Source organism: Anomaloglossus baeobatrachus, chromosome 8 (genome assembly GCF_048569485.1).
Source record: "Anomaloglossus baeobatrachus isolate aAnoBae1 chromosome 8, aAnoBae1.hap1, whole genome shotgun sequence".
In the NCBI taxonomy this organism is placed as follows: Eukaryota; Metazoa; Chordata; class Amphibia; order Anura; family Aromobatidae; genus Anomaloglossus; species Anomaloglossus baeobatrachus.
The window spans coordinates 194229833-194250583 of record NC_134360.1 but is presented as its reverse complement, the minus strand read 5'-3'; the positions used below and the strand labels follow the sequence as shown (position 1 = coordinate 194250583).

General features: G+C 52.0%; 1 protein-coding gene across 1 annotated transcript in view; it reads right to left on the bottom strand.

Annotated features, from left to right (window-relative positions):
- The window catches only part of MTF2 (metal response element binding transcription factor 2), a 121212-nt gene that overhangs the window by 87509 nt on the left and 12952 nt on the right, over nucleotides 1-20751 (bottom strand). Inside the window, exon 4 of the mRNA XM_075322337.1 lies at nucleotides 12028-12123. Coding sequence (XP_075178452.1) covers nucleotides 12028-12123 — 96 coding nt within the window. The remainder of the gene's footprint in view (nucleotides 1-12027; nucleotides 12124-20751) is intronic.

Genomic DNA, 20751 nt, shown 5'->3' with positions numbered 1-20751 from the left:
GTGTTTCGTGAAAGTGTGCAGGCTCGACCAGGTAGCTGCCTGACACACCTGCTGAGCCGTAGCCTGGTGTCGCAAGGCCCAGGACGCTCCCACGGCCCTGGTAGAATGGGCCTTCAGTCCTGAGGGAACCGGAAGCCCCGAGGAACGGTAAGCTTCGAGAATTGGTTCCTTGATCCACCGAGCCAGGGTTGATTTGGAAGCTTGTGTCCCTTTACGCTGGCCAGCGACAAGGACAAAGAGTGCATCGGAGCGGCGCAGGGGCGCCGTACGAGAAATGTAGAGTCTGAGTGCTCTCACCAGATCTAACAAGTGCAAATCCTTTTCACATTGGTGAACTGGATGAGGACAAAACGAGGGTAAGGAGATGTCCTGATTGAGATGAAAAGGGGATACCACCTTAGGGAGGAAATCTTGGCGGACGTTGGTTTCCTAGCCTGTCTCATAGTGGCAATGACCTCTTGAGATAATCCTGAAGACGCTAGGATCCAGGACTCAATGGCCACACAGTCAGGTTGAGGGCCGCAGAATTCAGATGGAAAAACGGCCCTTGAGATAGCAAATCTGGTCGGTCTGGCAGTGCCCACGGTTGGCCGACCGTGAGATGCCACAGATCCGGGTACCACGACCTCCTCGGCCAGTCTGGAGCGACGAGGATGGCGCGGCGGCAGTCGGCCCTTATCTTGCGTAACACTCTGGGCAACAGAGCCAGAGGAGGAAACACATAAGGAAGCTGAAACTGCGACCAATCCTGAACTAAGGCGTCTGCCGCCAGAGCTCTGTGATCTTGAGATCGAGCCATGAATGTTGGGACCTTGTTGTTGTGCCGTGACGCCATTAGGTCGACGTCCGGCATCCCCCAGCGGCAACAGATCTCCTGAAACACGTCCGGGTGAAGGGACCATTCCCCTGCGTCCATGCCCTGGCGACTGAGAAAGTCTGCTTCCCAGTTTTCTACGCCCGGGATGTGAACTGCGGATATGGTGGATGCTGTGGCTTCCACCCACAGCAGAATCCTCCGGACTTCCTGGAAGGCTTGCCGACTGCGTGTCCCACCTTGGTGGTTGATGTAAGCCACCGCTGTGGAGTTGTCCGACTGAATTCGGATCTGCTTGCCTTCCAGCCACTGCTGGAACGCTTTTAGGGCAAGATACACTGCCCTGATCTCCAGAACATTGATCTGAAGTGAGGACTCTTGCTGAGTCCACGTACCCTGAGCCCTGTGGTGGAGAAAAACTGCTCCCCACCCTGACAGGCTCGCGTCCGTCGTGACCACCGCCCAGGATGGGGGTAGGAAGGATTTTCCTTTCGATAATGAGGTGGGAAGAAGCCACCACCGAAGGGAAGCTTTGGTTGCTTGAGAGAGGGAGACGTTCCTGTCTAGGGACGTCGGCCTCCTGTCCCACTTGCGTAGGATGTCCCATTGAAGAGGACGCAGGTGAAACTGCGCTAAAGGGACTGCTTCCATTGCTGCCACCATCTTCCCCAGGAAGTGCATGAGGCGCCTCAAGGGGTGTGACCGACCTTGAAGGAGAGATTGTACCCCTGTCTGTAGTGAACGCTGTTTGTCCAGCGGAAGCTTCACTATCGCTGAGAGAGTATGAAACTCCATGCCAAGATATGTCAGTGATTGGACCGGTGTCAGATTTGACTTTGGAAAATTGATGATCCACCCGAAACTCTGGAGAATCTCCAGAGTAACGTTGAGGCTGTGTTGGCATGTCTCTTGAGAGGGTGCCTTGACCAGCAGATCGTCTAAGTAAGGTATCACTGAGTGACCCTGAGAGTGGAGGACCGCAACTACTGTAGCCATGACCTTGGTGAGAACCCTTGGGGCTGTCGCCAGGCCGAATGGCAGTGCCGCGAACTGAAGGTGTTAGTCTCCTATGGCGAAGCGCAAGAAGCGCTGATGCTCTGGAGCAATTGGTACGTGGAGATAAGCATCCTTGATATCGATCGATGCTAGGAAATCTCCTTGGGACATTGAGGCGATGACGGAGCGGAGGGATTCCATCCGGAACCGCCTGGTCCTTACGTGTTTGTTGAGCAGTTTTTAGGTCCAAAACAGGACGGAAGGACCCGTCCTTCTTGGGAACCACAAACAGGTTGGAGTAGAAACCGTGACCCTGTTGCTGAAGAGGAACCGGGACCACCACTCCTTCTGCCTTCAGAATGCCCACCGCCTGCAGAAGAGCCTCGGCTCGCTCGGGAGGCGGAGATGTTCTGAAGAATCGAGTCGGAGGACGAGAGCTGAACTCTATCCTGTAACCGTGAGACAAAATGTCTCTCACCCAACGGTCTTTTACTTGTGGCAGCCAGGTGTCGCAAAAGCGGGAGAGCCTGCCACCGACCGAGGATGCGGTGTGAGGAGGCCGTAAGTCATGAGGAAGCCGCCTTGGTAGCGGCACCTCCAGGCGGTCTTTTTAGGGCGTGATTTAGACCGCCATGCGTCGGAGTTCCTCTGATCCTTCTGAGGCCTTTTGGACGAGGAGAATTAGGACCTGCCCGTACCCCGAAAGGACCGAAACCTCGACTGTCCCCTCCTCTGTTGGGGTGTTTTTGGTTTGGCCTGGGGTAAGGATGTTTCCTTTCCCTTGGATTGTTTGATGATTTCATCCAATCTCTCACCAAACAAACGGTCGCCAGAAAATGGCAATCCAGTTAAGCACTTTTTGGAAGCCAAATCTGCCTTCCATTCCCGCAGCCACAAGGCCCTGCGTATTGCCACCGAATTGACGGCTGCAACCGCCGTACGGGTCGCAGAGTCCAGGACAGCATTAATAGCGTAGGACGCAAATGCCGACGTTTGAGAGGTTATGGACGCCACCTGCGGCGCAGACGTACGCGAGTGCGTCAATTTGCACCTGACCAGCTGAGATAGCTTGGAGTGCCCATACGGCTGCGAATGCTGGAGCAAAAGACGCGCCGATAGCTTCATAGATGGATTTCAACCAGAGCTCCATCTGTCTGTCAGTGGCATCCTTGAGTGAAGCTCCATCTTCCACTGCAACTATGGATCTAGCCGCCAGTCTGGAGATTGGAGGATCCACCTTGGGACACTGAGTCCAGCCCTTGACCACGTCAGGGGGAAGAAGGGAATTTTGTTTACTTACCGTAAATTCCTTTTCTTCTAGCTCCAATTGGGAGACCCAGACAATTGGGTGTATAGCTACTGCCTCCGGAGGCCGCACAAAGTACTACACTCAAAAGTGTAAGGCCCCTCCCCTTCTGGCTATACACCCCCCCGTGGGAGCACGGGTCCTTCAGTTTTAGTGCAAAAGCAAGAAGGAGGAAAGCCAATAACTGTTTCAAAAACAAATTCAATCCGATAAACAATATCGGAGAACGTAAGTTATTAACATGAACAACATGTGCACCCGAAAAACAAATACCCTCAGAAAAACAGGGCGGGTGCTGGGTCTCCCAATTGGAGCTAGAAGAAAAGGAATTTACGGTAAGTAAACAAAATTCCCTTCTTTTTCGCTCCTAATTGGGAGACCCAGACAATTGGGACGTCCAAAAGCAGTCCCTGGGTGGGTAAAATAATACCTCGCGATCGGGCTGTCAGGCAGCCCTTTCTTACAGGTGGGCCACCGCCGCCTGCAGGACTTGTCTACCTAGGCTGGCATCCGCCGAAGCGTAGGTATGCACCTGATAATGCTTGGTGAAAGTGTGCAGACTCGACCAGGTAGCCGCCTGGCACACCTGCTGAGCCGTAGCCTGATGCCGTAATGCCCAGGACGCACCCACGGCTCTGGTAGAATGGGCCTTCAGTCCAGAAGGAGTCGGAAGCCCAGCAGAACGGTAGGCGTGAAGAATTGGTTCCTTGATCCACCGCGCAAGGGTGGATTTGGAAGCTTGCGACCCTTTATGCTGACCAGCGACCAGGATAAAGAGTGCATCCGAACGGCGCAGAGACGCCGTGCGGGAAATGTAGATCCTGAGTGCTCTCACCAGGTCCAACAGATGTAAACCCTTTTCAAAATGGTGAACTGGATGCGGACACAAAGATGGTAAAGTGATATCCTGATTGAGATGAAAGGAAGATACCACCTTGGGAAGAAACTCTGGAATTGGACGCAGTACTACCTTGTCTTGGTGAAACACCAGGAAGGGAGATTTGCAAGATAACGCCGCCAGCTCTGACACTCTCCGAAGAGACGTGACCGCCACCAGAAAAGCCACTTTCTGTGAAAGCCGAGAAAAGGAAATCTCCTTCATAGGCTCGAAAGGTGGCTTCTGGAGAGCAATCAGAACCTTGTTCAGATCCCAGGGTTCCAATGGCCGCCTGTAAGGGGGAATGATATGACAAACCCCTTGCAGGAACGTGCGTACCTTAGGAAGTCGCGCCAGGCGCTTCTGAAAGAATACGGATAGCGCAGAGACTTGTCCTTTAAGGGAGCTAAGCGACAAACCGTTTTCCAACCCAGACTGCAGGAAGGAAAGAAAAATAGGTAATGCAAATGGCCAGGGAGAAACTCCCTGAGCAGAGCACCAAGATAAGAATATCTTCCACGTTCTGTGGTAGATCTTGGCGGAGGATGGTTTCCTAGCCTGTCTCATGGTGGCAACAACATCATGAGATAAACCTGAGGTCCCTAGGATCCAGGACTCAATGGCCACACAGTCAGGTTCAGGGCCGCAGAATTCAGATGGAAAAACGGCCCTTGAGACAGCAGTCTGGACGGCCTGGTAGCGCCCACGGTTGTCCTACCGTGAGATGCCACAGATCCGGGTACCACGACCTCCTTGGCCAGTCTGGAGCGATGAGAATGTCGCAACGGCAGTCGGACCTGATTTTGCGCAGCACTCTGGGCAACAATGCCAGAGGTGGGAACACATAAGGTAGTCGGAACTGCGACCAATCCTGAACTAAGGCGTCTGCCGCCAGAGCTCGGTGATCGTGAGACCGTGCCATGAAAACCGGGACCTTGTTGTTGTGCCGTGACGCCATCAGGTCGACGTCCGGCATCCCCCAGCGGCGACAGATCTCCTGAAACACGTCCGGGTGAAGGGACCATTCCCCTGCGTCCATGCCCTGGCGACTGAGAAAGTCTGCTTCCCAGTTTTCCACGCCTGGGATGTGAACTGCGGATATGGTGGATGCTGTGTTTTCCACCCACGTCAGAATCCGCCGGACTTCTTGAAAGGCTTGTCGACTGCGTGTTCCCCCTTGGTGGTTGATGTACGCCACCGCTGTGGAATTGTCCGACTGAATCCGGATCTGCTTGCCCTCCAGCCACTGTTGGAAGGCTCGCAGAGCAAGATAGACTGCTCTGATTTCCAGAACATTGATCTGAAGGGTGGACTCTCTCTGAGTCCACGTACCCTGAGCCCTGTGGTGAAGAAACACTGCTCCCCACCCTGATAGGCTCGCATCTGTCGTGACCACCGCCCAGGATGGGGGTAGGAACGACTTTCCTTTTGACAATGAGGTGGGAAGAAGCCACCAACGGAGAGAGTCCTTGGTTGCCTGAGAGGGGTAGACATCCCTGTCGAGGGACGTCGACTTCCCGTCCCATTGGCGGAGAATGTCCCATTGTAGAGGGCGCAGATGAAACTGCGCGAAAGGGACTGCTTCCATTGCTGCCACCATCTTCCCTAGGAAATGCATGAGGCGCCTCAAGGAGTGGGACTGGTTCTGCAGGAGAGATTGCACCCCTGTCTGCAGAGAGCACTGCTTGTCCAGTGGAAGCTTCACTATCGCTGAGAGAGTATGAAACTCCATGCCAAGATATGTTAGTGATTGGGTCGGGGTTAGATTTGACTTTGAAAAGTTGATAATCCACCCGAAACTCTGGAGAGTCTTCAGTGCCACGTTCAGGCTGTGTTGGCATGCCTCTTGAGAGGGTGCCTTTATAAGTAGATCGTCCAAATACGGGATCACGGAGTGACCCTGCGAGTGCAGGACAGCTACTACTGCTGCCATGACCTTGGTGAAGACCCGAGGGGCTGTTGCCAGCCCGAAAGGTAACGCTACGAACTGCAGGTGTTCGCTTTCTATAACGAAGCGTAGAAAACGCTGATGCTCTGGCGCAATCGGCACGTGAAGATAAGCATCCTTGATGTCTATTGATGCTAAGAAATCTCCTTGAGACATTGAGGCTATGACGGAGCGGAGAGATTCCATCCGGAACCTCCTGGTTTTTACATGTTTGTTGAGCAACTTTAGATCCAGGACGGGCCGAAAGGACCCGTCCTTCTTTGGCACCACAAACAGATTGGAGGAAAAACCGTGACCTTATTCCTGAAGAGGAACGGAAGTCACCACTCCTTCCGCCTTTAGAGCGGTCACCGCCTGCAGCAGAGCATCGGCTCGGTCGGGCGGTGGGGAAGTTCTGAAGAAACGAGTTGGAGGACGAGAGACGAATTCTATCCTGTACCCGTGAGACAGAATGTCCCTCACCCAACGGTCTTTGACCTGTGACAGCCAAATGCCGCCAAAGCGGGAGAGCCTGCCACCGACCGAGGATGCGGAGAGAGGAGGCTGAAAGTCATGAGGAAGCCGTCTTGGTAACGGTTCTTCCTGCTGTCTTTTTTGGGCGTGACTGCGTCCGCCAAGAATCTGAGCCTCTCTGATCCTTTTGAGTCCTCTTGGACGAGGAGAATTGGGACCTGCCTGAGCCTCGAAAGGACCGAAAACCAGACTGACCCCTCCTTTGTTGGGGCTTGTTTTGTCTGTGTTGAGGTAAGGATGAGTCCTTACCCTTGGAGTGTTTAATGATTTCATCCAAACGCTCCCCAAACAATCGGTCACGAGAAAAGGGCAAACTGGTTAAGCACTTCTTGGAAGCAGAATCTGCTTTCCATTCTCTCAACCACAGGGCTCTGCGCAAAACCACGGAGTTGGCTGACGCCACCGCCGTACGGCTCGTAGAGTCCAGGACAGCATTAATCGCGTAAGACGCGAATGCAGACATTTGAGAGGTCAATGGTGCCACTTGCGGGGCAGATGTACGTGTGACCGAGTCGACCTGTATAAGCCCAGCTGAAATAGCTTGGAGTGCCCATACGGCTGCGAAAGCTGGCGCCAACGACGCTCCAATAGCTTCATAGATGGATTTCAGCGAGAGCTCCATCTGCCTGTCAGTGGCATCTTTAAGTGCCGCTCCATCTTCTACTGCAACTAAGGATCTAGCTGCAAGCCTGGAGATTGGAGGGTCCACCTTGGGACACTGGGTCCAATCCTTGACCACGTCAGGGGGAAAAGGATAGCGTGTATCTTTAAGCCGTTTAGAAAACCGCTTCTCAGGATAAGCGTGGTGTTTCTGGATTGCATCTCTAAAGTCAGCGTGGTCCAGAAAAGTGCTTAATTTACGCTTGGGATATCTGAAATGGAATTTCTCCTGCTGTGAAGCTGCCTCCTCCTGAGTAGGAGCTGGCGGAGAAATATCTAACATCCTATTGATGGACGCTATAAGATCATTCACTATGGCGTCACCATCCGGTGTATCCAGATTGAGGGCGGACCCAGGATCAGAATCTTGATCAGTTACATCCGCCTCATCACCCATAGATCCGTCCCGCTGGGACCCTGACCAGTGAGACGAAGTTGAGGGCCCCTCATAACGAGCCCGCTTAGGTTGTCTGGGACTGTCGTCCGAGTCAGAATCGTCACCCTGGGGTGCATGTGACACCCCCGGAGCTTGGAAGTGTTCCAGCTGAGGGGGACCAGGGAGCAATGATGCCACAGTGTCCATGGTCTGAGTTACTGGTCTAGACTGCAATGTTTCAAGAATCCTTGACATGGTCATAGACAATCTGTCAGCAAAAGCTGCAAACTCCGTTCCTGTCACCTGGACAGCATTCACAGGTGGTACACCCTGGGTCACGTCCAGCAGAGGCCCCGGCTGTGCAAGTTGCACAGGGGCCGAGCACTGCACACAATGGGGTTCAGTGGAACCTGCCGGTAGAGCAGCCCCACATGCGGTACAGTCAGCATATAATGTCTGTGCCTTGGCACCCTTGCGTTTTGCGGACGACATGCTGTTGCCTCCTTGTAATCTAGGAGGGTATATAGCCGAGAATCACCAGCGACCGTACAGTACAAAGTATTTGCAACACAAAATACTCAGTATACAAACGGCACAAGTGGGGGTGAGCCCTTGAGGGCTGCTTACCGCCCGCTGAACAGCGGGTATGAGGCCGTAGAATCCCGTGTCTGGGTCTCCCCGTCTCCCCTCTGCAGCTCAGCGTGCAGGCAGGAATGGCTGCCGGCGTTCTGTGAAGAGGGGCGGACCGTGGGCGTGCCACAAACAAAGAGCGGGAAACTGCGTCCTACTGTGCCTGGTGTGAGGGCTGGAGTATGTAAAAACGACTCCAGCCCTCAGCGCTGATGCTCTGTACAGCGTCCCGCCCTCCTCCTGACTGGCAGGTGCGGAGGCGGGAACGAACGAACTAGGCCGCAAAAGCCGGGGACTGTAGTAATAAGCGCGGCCGTGATATATGCACGGCCAGCGCGGAAGTCCCCGGCGCACCACAAGTCCCAGCCGCGTCGCAGTCCCAGCGGCCGGCGCGACCGTTCTCCCTGAGTCTACCCACTCAGCTAAGCTGAAGTGAGGAAATGGCACAAGCGCAGCAGCGCTGTTGTCCCCGGCGCACTAACACACCCAGCAATGCTGCGGTGTGCGCGCGTATGCACGGGGACACAGAGTACCTTGACGGAGCAGGGCCATGTCCCTGACGATACTCAGCTCCATATCCAGCGGCTTCTCCAGGGGCTGCGGATGGAGCACGGTCTCTGTGCCTGGAGACCGGTAAAATCCCACTTCGCCCAGAGCCCTAATGGGGATGGGGAAGGAATCAGCATGTGGGCTCCAGCCTCCGTACCCGCAATGGGTACCTCAACCTTAACAAGCACCACCGACCAAAAGTGGGGTGAGAAGGGAGCATGCTGGGGACCCTTGTATGGGTCCTCTTTTCTTCCATCCGACATAGTCAGCAGCTGCTGCTGACTAAACAGTGGAGCTATGCGTGCGTGTCTGACCTCCTTCGCACAAAGCAAAAAACTGAAGGACCCGTGCTCCCACGGGGGGGTGTATAGCCAGAAGGGGAGGGGCCTTACACTTTTAAGTGTAGTACTTTGTGCGGCCTCCGGAGGCAGTAGCTATACACCCAATTGTGAGGCCGCATGGCACATTTTATAAAAATATTTTAGTGTAGGACTGCTTCAAATGAGATTTGCCGTGACGTGGCGAAGCAGCTCAAGAAATTGCAATTTTTTGCCAAAAATCTCAAAAAAAAAAAAAAATTTTTATAATGCAGTTTGGAATATTTGATGCCTTAGTGCACATTGGTGCTGGCTCTTTGTTGTTTCTTTGTTGAATTGGTCGGTGGTTGACCTCCACCTTGCTATGCACCCCAATTTGGGATGTATTCCATCTGTATAGATTTTGGCGTTTGGTGACTGTTCACATTGGGTCATCAGGCTTTGTCCACAGGCTATATATATACTTCATGCAGCATTTGCTTGGACCTGTCCCGCCCACAGCCATGACTCAGTCATGGGTACGGGACTGCAATAGACCAGGTGAGTGCTGCTGAGAGCAGTTCTGCTATTTATATGTGAGGCCGCATGGCACATTTTATAAAAATATTTTAGTGTAGGACTGCTTCAAATGAGATTTGCCGTGACGTGGCGAAGCAGCTCAAGAAATTGCAATTTTTTGCCAAAAATCTCAAAAAAAAAAAAAAATTTTTATAATGCAGTTTGGAATATTTGATGCCTTAGTGCACATTGGTGCTGGCTCTTTGTTGTTTCCCACGGGGGGGTGTATAGCCAGAAGGGGAGGGGCCTTACACTTTTAAGTGTAGTTCTTTGTGCGGCCTCCGGAGGCAGTAGCTATACACCCAATTGTCTGGGTCTCCCAATTAGGAGCGAAAAAGAAAAGGGTAACGTGTATCCTTAAGGCGCTTGGAAAAACGCTTATCTGGATAAGCTCGGTGTTTCTGGACTGCCTCTCTGAAGTCAGAGTGGTCCAGAAACATACTCTTTGTACGCTTGGGAAACCTGAAACGGAATTTCTCCTGCTGAGAAGCTGACTCCTCCACTGGAGGAGCTGAGGGAGAAATATTCAACATTTCATTGATGGACGCAATAAGATCATTCACTATGGCGTCCCCATCAGGAGTATCAAGGTTGAGAGCGGCTTCAGGATCAGAACCTGATCAGCTACCTCCGCTTCATCATACAGAGAGTCCTCTCGCTGAGACCCTGAACATTGTGATTATGTCGAGGGGATTTCATAGCGAGCTCGCTTAGTCGGTCTGGGGCTGCGGTCCGTGTCAGAGACCTCACCCTGGGATCCATGAGACACCCCGGGAAGACATTGCTGTTCCCACTGAGGGGAACCAGGGGACAATGATTCCACAGTGCCCCTGGCTTGAGATGCCGGCCTGGACTGCAAAGCTTCTAATATCTTAGCCATAGTCTCAGAAAGTCTCAGTAAAAACTGCAAACTCCGTCCCTGTCACCTGGACAGTGTTAACAGGTGGTTCTCCCTGGGCCACCCCTAGCAGAGGCTCCGGCTGAGAAAGTGCCACAGGGGCCGAGCATTGCACACAATGAGGGTCAGTGGAACCTGCCGGCAGTATAGCCGTACATGCTGCACAGGCAGCATAGTAAGTCTGTGCCTTGGCACCCTTGCTATTTGTGGACGACATGCTGTTGTCTCCTCTGAGCAATAAAGGAGGGTATATAGCCACAAATCAACAGTGCACCCTACAGTGTAAAGTATAGACTATAATCATATAAACTATAAATACACTTCTGCACTAGTGGGGCCAGCACCACAGGTGCTGCTTACCGCCTGCGCAAAGCGGTTGTGTGGGCACCAGAATTCCTGCCTGGGTCTCTGAGCTGGTCTCTCCTCTCCAGCGTTAGCAGAGCTGAGAGGAATGGCTGCCAGCGTCCTGGGGAGAGGAGGGAGCCGTGGGCGTGACCCAGAAAAGTGCGGGAACTGGTGCCCCACTGTGCAGAGTGAGGGGGGTGGAGTATGCAAAGCATGCTCCAGCCCTCAGTGCTGCCGTCCTGTACAGCGTCCCGCCCTTCCCCTGATTGGTAGGGCTGGGGGCGGGAAGAAAGACACAAACACACTCAGCGACGCTGAAGTGTATAGTGGCACAAATGCAGCCAGCGCTGCTGTCCCCGGTGCACTAGCACACCCAGCAATGCTGGAGTGTTGCTGTGCGCGGTCCCCACGGGGACACAGAGTACCTCCAAGTAGCAGGGCCATGTCCCTGAACGATACTCGGCTCCTATCCAGCAGGGTCCTCAGGAGCTGTGGATGGAGCACGGTCTCCTGTGCCTGGAGACCGATGGGATCCCACTTCACCCAGAGCCCTAATTGAGGGATGGGGAAGGAAAGCAGCATGTGGGCTCCAGCCTCCGTACCCGCAATGGATACCTCAACCTTAACAACACCGCCGACAAGAGTGGGGTGAGAAGGGAGCATGCTGGGGGCCCTGTTATGGGCCCTCTTTTCTTCCATCCGACATAGTCAGCAGCTGCTGCTGACTAAGCTGTGGAGCTATGCGTGGATGTCTGACCTCCTTCGCACAAAGCATAAAAACTGATGAGCCCGTAGCAGTACGGGGGGTGTATAGGCTGAAGGGGAGGGGCTTTACACTTTTAGTGTAATACTTTGTGTGGCCTCCGGAGGCATAGCTATACACCCAATTGTCTGGGTCTCCCAATTAGGAGCGACAAAGAAAAAACCTATAACGGTTTGTGTTATTTTGTACAATCCGTAGCATCCGTTGTGCCACTATATGCAACGCATCCGGTGCATCCGTCACACAACGCCATGCTACGGATGCCGTTCAACGCAAGTGTGAAACTAACCTTATAGCTGCCACGGGAAGAGTCATAATTGTACATACAGTAAGTTAGGAACTAGAGTACATTTCTTCTAGAATTTAAGTCACTTTTATGATTTAAAGGGTTATTCCCAGCTCCAAAATCCTTTATTATTAAAATCCCTAGTTTTAAAGAAACTTATCTATGAATTCAAATATACAAAGTATACAGACCTTGCCCACACTTGTCACAAATAACAATTTCATTTGGTGTTTCAGAATATTCCTCCTGACATATTGTACAAACCATTTCCCCACTGTCAGAGGCTCCTGGAATAAAGAAGAAAATTTAAAAACACATTAATGCCAAGTAGACATACAGAATAAATCTAATTGAGCGAAACAGAAGAACTTAGGTCTAAAAAATAAAGAGAAACAACTCTATCACCCAATATCTACTAGTAGCTAAAGGGAATCTTCCAGCAGTTTTTGCTATTTAATCTGAGAGCAACTTAATGTAGCGGCAGAGACGCTAATTTCAGGGATGGGTCACTTAGCAGCAGCTTGCTATAGTTTTATCAACAGGAGATTATCACTGCAGGACTAGGTGTCATGTGCCATGCAGTCCATCTAACCTGTATAACTCCGCCCACACTGCTGATTGGCAGCATTCTGACAATGTACACCAGAAACTGACAGTGATGTGGGTGGGGTTATAGAGAGCTCAACATTCATAGCACCATAACATCTACAGCAGAGAAAATCAAAATGACATCAAGCAGACAATTAAGTGACATTGCTGGAATCTGGGTCTCTACATGCAGCTCTCAGAGTATAAAGCAAAGATGTAAAAATGTGCTGACAGATTCTCTTTAAAGCATATATCGAAATACGTCTTGGTGGGCGATCATCTGGTTTACTCTACAAAAACCCTTCCGACAGCAGCACACTTTTGCACTTTTGTTCTTTCCCCTCCTTCCAGGAGCCAGAACTTTATTTTTCTGTCAACATAAGACGTATGAGGGCTTATTTTCTGCAGGACATTATTTTTACCATACATTGTACTGGAAAAGGGAGAAAAAAAGAGAATTTTGTTTACTTACCGTAAATTCTTTTTCTTATAGTTCCGTATTGGGAGACCCAGACATTGGGTGTATAGCTTCTGCCTCCGGAGGACACACAAAGTACTACACTAAAAAGTGTAGCTCCTCCCTCTGAGCTTATACACCCCCTGGATAACGAGATCTAGCAAGTTTAGTGCAAAAGCTGAAGGAGAATAGCCACCCACAGGTAGAGACAGAGCAAGAACCGGAACAACTGGAGCCTCTGTCTACAACAACAGCCGGTGATAACACGCGGAACAAGAAACTGCCAACAGACAACAGGGAGGGTGCTGGGTCTCCCAATACGGAACTATAAGAAAAAGAATTTACGGTAAGTAAACAAAATTCTCTTTTTCTTTATCGTTCCTATGGGAGACCGGGACATTGGGACGTCTCAAAGCAGTCCATGGGTGGGAATAAACAGAAAAACTGAGAAGTAGGCGGAGCCTAACATCACAAATGGGCGACAGCCGCCTGAAGGATGTGTCTGCCCAAGCTCGCATCTGCCGAAGCATGAGCATGCACATGGTAGTGCTTTGAAAAGGTATGCAGGCTAGTCCAAGTGGCAGCCTGACAGACCTGCTGAGCCGTAGCCTGGTGCCTGAAAGCCCAAGAGGCACCGACAGCTCTGGTCGAGTGTGCCTTGATCCCCGGCGGGGGAGGCACCTGAGTACACTGGTAGGCATCGGATATGGCCGACCTAATCCAACGAGCTAAGGTCGGCTTAGAAGCCGAGAGGCCCTTCCGCCGCCCTGTGGTTAGCACAAAAAGAGAGGTGCACCGCCTAAGAACAGCGGTGCGAGACACATAGATCCGGAGCGCCCGCACCAGATCCAGAGTATGCAACGCTTTTTCAAAGCGATGAACAGGAGCCGGACAAAAGGAAGGCAGGGAAATGTCCTGGTTAAGGTGGAAAGGAGAAACCACCTTAGGGAGAAAATCCGGAGTCGGACGGAGAACCACCTTGTCTTGATAAAAAAACAAAAAAGGTGACTCCGAAGAGAGCTCAGCCAAATCAGAGACTCTCCTGAGGGAAGTTATGGCCACTAGAAAGATCACTTTCTGTGAAAGACGAGACAAAGAAACCTCCCTAAGAGGCTCAAAGGGGGGTTTCTGCAAGGCCGTGAGGACCAGATTGAGGTCCCAGGGATCCAAGGGCCGCCGGTAAGGCGGAATGATGCGAGACGCGCCCTTGAAGGTGCGCACCTGAGCCAGCCGGGCGATACGCCGCTGGAACAGCACTGACAGAGCCGAGACTTGTCCCTTGAGGGAATTGAGGGATAGTCCTAGCTGCAGACCGGACTGTAGAAAGGACAGAAGGGTCGGCAAGGAAAAAAGCCAAGGAGCATGGCCGGAAGAGCGACACCAGGACAGGAAAATTCTCTAGGTCCTGTGATAGATTTTGGCCGAGGAAGACTTCCGAGCCCGAGTCATAGTGGAGATGACTTCAGGAGGAATATCAGAAGCTGTCAAGATCCAGGACTCAAGAGCCACGCCGTCAATCTGAGAGCCGCAGAATTCTGGCGGAAAAACGGACCTTGTGAGAGAAGGTCTGGACGGTCCGGAAGATGCCACGGCACCTCTACGGACAGATGGAGCAGGTCTGGGTACCAAGCTCGCCTGGGCCAGTCCGGTGCAATGAGGATGACCCGACGGCCCTCCATTCTGATCTTGCGCAGAACTCTGGGCAAGAGAGCTAGAGGGGGAAACACGTAGGACAGACGAAACAGGGAACATTCTTGAACCAGAGCGTCCGCTGCAAGGGCCTGAGGATCGTGGGAGCGAGCCACGTAAACCGGAACCTTGTTGTTGTGCCGGGATGCCATTAGATCCACTTCCGGAGTGCCCCACTTGCGGCAGATTGACCGAAACACTGCCGGATGCAGGGACCACTCGCCACTGTCCACGGTTAGACGGCTGAGATAATCTGCTTCCCAGTTTTCCACGCCTGGGATGTGGACTGCGGATATGGTGGACTTGGAGTCCTCCGTCCATTGAAGGATGCGTTGAACCTCCAACATTGCCAGGCGGCTGCGTGTACCGCCTTGGTGATTGATGTAGGCAACCGCTGTCGCGTTGTCCGACTGGACTCGGATGTGCTTGCCCGCCAAAAAGTGGTGAAAGGCTAGGAGAGCCAGAAGCACAGCTCTGGATTCCAGCACATTGATCGAGAGGGCTGACTCGGACCGAGTCCAAGTGCCCTGTGCTCGGTGGTGGAGACATACCGCTCCCCAGCCGGATAGACTGGCATCCGTGGTGAGGATCACCCAGGACGGGGCCAGGAAGGAGCGTCCCTGAGACAGAGAGAGGTGCCGAAGCCACCACTGAAGGAGCCCCTGGTCTGTGGCGACAGAGCCACTAGCCTGTGCAAGGAAGAAGTCCGCTTGTCCCAACAGAGAATGTCCAGCTGCAGAGGACGCAGATGGAACTGGGCAAAAGGAACAGCCTAAATTGAATACCAAAAGGGTCATGAAGTAGATATTTGTTGCAAACCTGAATGTCTTACTACTTTGATAAAAATAATTTTATTAATTAAATAACAAACATACAAAAATACATTAAAAGAATTTATATAAGAAGGAAAAAAGGAGGATGTCCCTTTCGTGTCTCCTTCCTAACATACGGAGGTCGGCGTCCTAAGACGATGACGCCCCCGTTCCACGGCGACTAGATCCCTAAGTATCGCCCTCCCTGTAAGAGAGTAGTGCACCCCCTCTGATAGACAGAAACCCTAAGGATCTTTTTTCACCACAGTGAACAAGTGCACAGTCAAGGGTGATTTATGTAGTTGTTAATATACAAATCCTATGGGGTGGGGCTTTAGGGGTCGTCGTCTGGTTGGTCAGATCTGTCAGTGTGCTCAGTAATAAGTAATACAAAACAATTTAAAGTACTCTCTTACAGGGAGGGCGATACTTAGGGATCTAGTCGCCGTGGAACGGGGGCGTCATCGTCTTAGGACGCCGACCTCCGTATGTTAGGAAGGAGACACGAAAGGGACATCCTCCTTTTTTCCTTCTTATATAAATTCTTTTAATGTATTTTTGTATGTTTGTTATTTAATTAATAAAATTATTTTTATCAAAGTAGTAAGACAAAAGGAACAGCCTCCATTGACGCCACAATCTGACCCAGCACCTGCATCAGGTGCCTGATGGAAAGACGGCGGGGCCTCAGCAGAGAGCACACCGCCAGATGGAGGGACTGCTGTTTGACTAAGGGCAGCTTCACAAGTGCCGGCAGAGTCTCGAACTGCATCCCTAGATACGTGAGCCTCTGGGTCGGAGACAGAGTGGATTTGGGCAGATTGACAAGCCACCCGAATTGGGTTAGAGTGGCGAGAGTGCCAACCCCTGGAGGTGCAGAACCGCAACCACTGCTGTGGTGAATACTCGAGGGGCCGTGGCTAACCCGAAGGGAAGAGCCACGAATTGGAAATGTTCCTCTCCGATTGCAAAACGTAGCCAACGCTGGTGTGAAACTGCAATTGGCACATGCAGATAGGCATCTCTGATGTCGATGGATGCCAGGAAATCTCCTTGGGTCATTGAGGCAATGACTGATTGCAGAGACTCCATGCGAAAATGCCGCACCTGAACATGCTCGTTGAGAAGCTTGAGATCCAGGATGGGCCGGAAGGAACCGTCCTTTTTGGGGACTAGGAAGAGATTTGAGTAGAAACCTCTGAACCGTTCCCGGGCGGGAACCGGTACAATTACTCCGTTAGCCTGCAAGGATGCCACGGCCTGAGAGAAGGCGGCGGCCTTGGAGCAGGGGGGAGTTGACAGAAAAAATCTGTTTGGCGGGCTGGAAGAGAATTCTATCCTGTAGCCGTGGGAGATGATATCTCTCACCCACTGATCGGAGACGTGTTGAAACCACGCGTCGCCAAAGTGGGAGAGCCTGCCACCGACTAAGGACGTTGCTGGCGCGGACAGATAGTCACGAGGAGGCTGCCTTAGCGGCAGCACCTCCTGCGGTCTTCTGTGGACGCGCTTTTGGGCGCCAGTTTGATTTCTGGTCCTTGGCTGAGTTAGTGGACGAGGCCGAGGGCTTAGAGGACGACCAGTTGGAGGAACGAAAGAAACGAAACCTCGACTGATTCCTACCCTGGACAGGTTTTCTGGGTTTGGTTTGTGGCATGGAAGTACTCTTCCCGCCAGTAGCTTCCTTAATAATTTCATCCAGTTGTTCCCCGAACAGCCGGGACCCAGCAAAAGGGAGCCCAGCAAGGTACTTCTTTGAAGAAGCATCTGCCTTCCACTCTCGAAGCCACAAGATTCTGCGGATAACGAGAGAATTAGCCGAAGCCACCGCAGTGTGGTGAGAAGCCTCCAGCATGGCAGACATGGCATAGGATGAAAAAGCTGAAGCCTGGGAAGATAAGGCAACCATTTCGGGCATAGATTCCCTGGTGAGAGAATGCATCTCCTCTAAAGAAGCAGCGATGGCCTTGAGAGCCCACACTGCTGCAAAAGATGGGGAGAACGAGGCCCCAGTCGCCTCATATACAGATTTGGCCAGAAGGTCAACCTGGCGGTCAGTGGAATCCTTAAGAGGGTCTACCTTTGGTGAATGAGCCCACTCCTTGACCACCTCAGGTGGAAAGGGAAAACGGTCATCAGAACCACGCTTTGGGAAGCGTTTGTCAGGACAGGCCCTAGGCTTGGTCACAGTGGCCTGAAAACTGGAGTGGTTAAAGAACACACTCCTTGTCCTCTTAGGCAAGGTAAACTGGTGCTTTTCTGCCAGAGAGGGTTGCTCCTCTGATACTGGCGGATTGAGGTCCAGTACAGAATTAATGGACGCAATCAAATCACTAACATCTGCGTCACTTTTGGACAGATCAATGGGGCACATGGAGGTAGCGTCCGAGCCCCCAGTAAAGGCATCCTCCTCGTCCTGCGATTCAGCTCGTGAATCAGAGCCGCGGGACGACGCAGGAGAGGGAACCCTGCGTCTCCTTTTAGGAGGACGGGGTCTGGGACCAGATGAAGAATCCTCTGTGAGCTCTGCTGAGAGAGCCCTAGCAGCAGAGGCGCCCTGAGAAGGGGGCTGATGCATGTTCAGCAAAGTCCGGGACAGCTGTCCCATGGAGTCGGCAACAGACTGGGAGATTGACCTAGAGAAGGATTCTACCCAAGTCGGGGGTTCAGCCACCAGAGCCGGAGCAGCCGGAGGGACCACTGTGAGTGCGATTCCAGGCTGAGGCATTGTCAGGTTAGAGCAGGCATCACAATGTGGATATGTGCTCGGTTCAGGCAGTATGAGCTTACATGCTGCATATTGAGTACAGCCTTGCAGCCTTGCTCTTCGTGTGAGACATGCTGCTGAAGTGGGGGCTCTGAGCCAGAATGACCCCCAGAGAGTATATAATAAGGTCCACAACCGGAGGTTGTGGCTTACCAGACCGTTTGTGTGCCCTCCAGATCCAACAGCCCGGACCCCCAAGCAGCTTAGAAGGGATGCTGCAGCCAGCGCTGATCCAGAGAAAAAACGCTGAGAAAATGGCGCCGGAGCGAGGAGAGGGGGCGGGACCTGCTCTGAGAGCGGGATCTGGAGGGCCAAGGAGATTTACAGGGGAGGAGACAAGTACTCAGTGAGGAGTGTCCCTCCCCTGTGCAGAACAGCCGCTGGGCGGAGCCGCACTGTCCCTCTGCATGATTGACATGCGAGGGCAGTGAAATCGAAAGTAGGCCTCCGGCGAAGCCGGGGCCTAAATTTAAGCGATGCAGCCGGCGTGCAGGCACCATCGGCGCAGTTCTCAGGTGACAACCAGAGAACCGGCCGGAAATGTCACAAAAGTTACACAGCACACTCTCCCACCATAATAAAGTACCGGGACCCCCCAAATATAAACGTCTCAGGTACTTAGCTTGCTGAGACGCAGGGTTCCAAGTCCCTGGGGATGAGTGCTCCGTCCAGCAGGATCCTGAAGGGCTGCGGATGGAGACCGGTCTCCTGCAAAGCAAGGAGAACCGTGCTGGCTCCCACTTCAAGCCAGAGCCCGAGGGATGGTGAAGGAGCGCGGCATGTAAGGCTCCAGCCTTGTAAATCAACCTTAACAGCACCGCCGACACAGTGGGGTGAGAAGGGACATGCCGGGAGTCCAAGCTTGGACCCGCTTTTCTTCAAAAACTTTCCAAAAATGAAAAATCAGATGAGAATGCATGTGTGGATGTGTGCCTCCTGAACACAAAGCAATGAACTGGCTAGATCTCGTTATCCAGGGGGTGTATATGCTCAGAGGGAGGAGCTACACTTTTTAGTGTAGTACTTTGTGTGTCCTCCGGAGGCAGAAGCTATACACTTAATGTCTGGGTCTCCCATAGGAACGATAAAGAAAAAAAGTTGTAAAATTATGAAAATAAACCTCTAATGCCACCATTTTTGAAATGAGAAGTCATCAGGGGGTGGTGATAAAAGCAGGGTGAGTGACAGTGGCGCTGACCCCAGATGATTAATTTTAGGGAAAAGACAGAAGCTGAGGGGCGACATGCTGTAACTCACCCTGCTTTAATGACCGCCCCCACTGATGACATCACTTTTCAGTAAACAAGGTGGCGGGGACAGAAGCAGTGTGGCGGCATGATACGGTGTTTCCCCGAAAATAAGACACGGTCTTATATTTTTTTTGGCCCAGAAAAATGCACTAGGTCTTACTTTCAGGGGGTGTCTTATTCTCGAGGAGACATGGTTTGGTGCAAGTTTACCCCCCACAAAAAGCAGACCCCCCCCCCTTTCCAGGATCACCATACTTACCATCCCCGGGCATCTGTGTGGCTCCCAGATCTCCCAGGATGTCGCCCTCTCCTGCATCTGGCCAACACACATACATCAGAACACACACACACAGACACACACACACACACACACACACCAGATCGCATACATACATACATACATACACACAATCAGATAGCATACACTCAGACAGACACACATCAGATTCCATATAATTCGTCCCTAGGATCTCTGTACTGCACACCTCCCCTGCATCTGACTGACACACATACATCAGATCACACTCACATCAGACAGCGTATACATACATACATACATACACACACACACACACACACACACACCCCATTCCTCCCTGTGATCTACGGTGGGCGCTCCAGGCAGCTGTGCAGCACGCCATCCTCCCCTGCGTCTGGCCGACACTCACACTCACGATATCGCACATACCTGTACAGTTGCGCGCGCGCACACACTCAACATCCGCAGATACCACAAGCTTCCGGCCATGTGATCCTCCTGCAGGTTCTGGAAGATCCACTGCACAGCTCCCGCTTGGCGTCTTGTGAGTATGATCGTGGGACCTTCTCTCTTCTTTCTTTAGGGGGTGTCCACTGTCTATAATGAAGTGTCCTGCAGTATTTAACTTTTTTACCGCTGCATGACACTTCATTATTGACCGCGACTAGGTCTTATTTTCGGGGGATGTCTTATTTTCAGGGAAACACGGTAGAAGCTGTAATCACTTTTCCTAAAAGGCTACTGAAACAGGATGTCGTAAAGGGATGCCAGTGTCAGTGAGAGTGTGGTAAGTCACCACGCCTGATGAAGCTTTGTTTCAAAACATAGAAAGAGTAGAGAGGGACAGTAGGGTTTAATTGAAGCATATTAGAAAAGTGAGATTAAATTTAATAGTTAGACATATAGTATGAAGTTCACTAACACTCAGTACAGTTTTTATAGAACTGCCGCACACACCACCTCCACTCCAGAATGCCCGCTGCATGACTATTTGCCTGCTGCATTAGCTGTTGCACCCTCATGAGCTATAATTTACCATTTTTGCAGTAGGTTGTTGATAAATGTGTGTGGCTGAAATATACCTTATAAAATG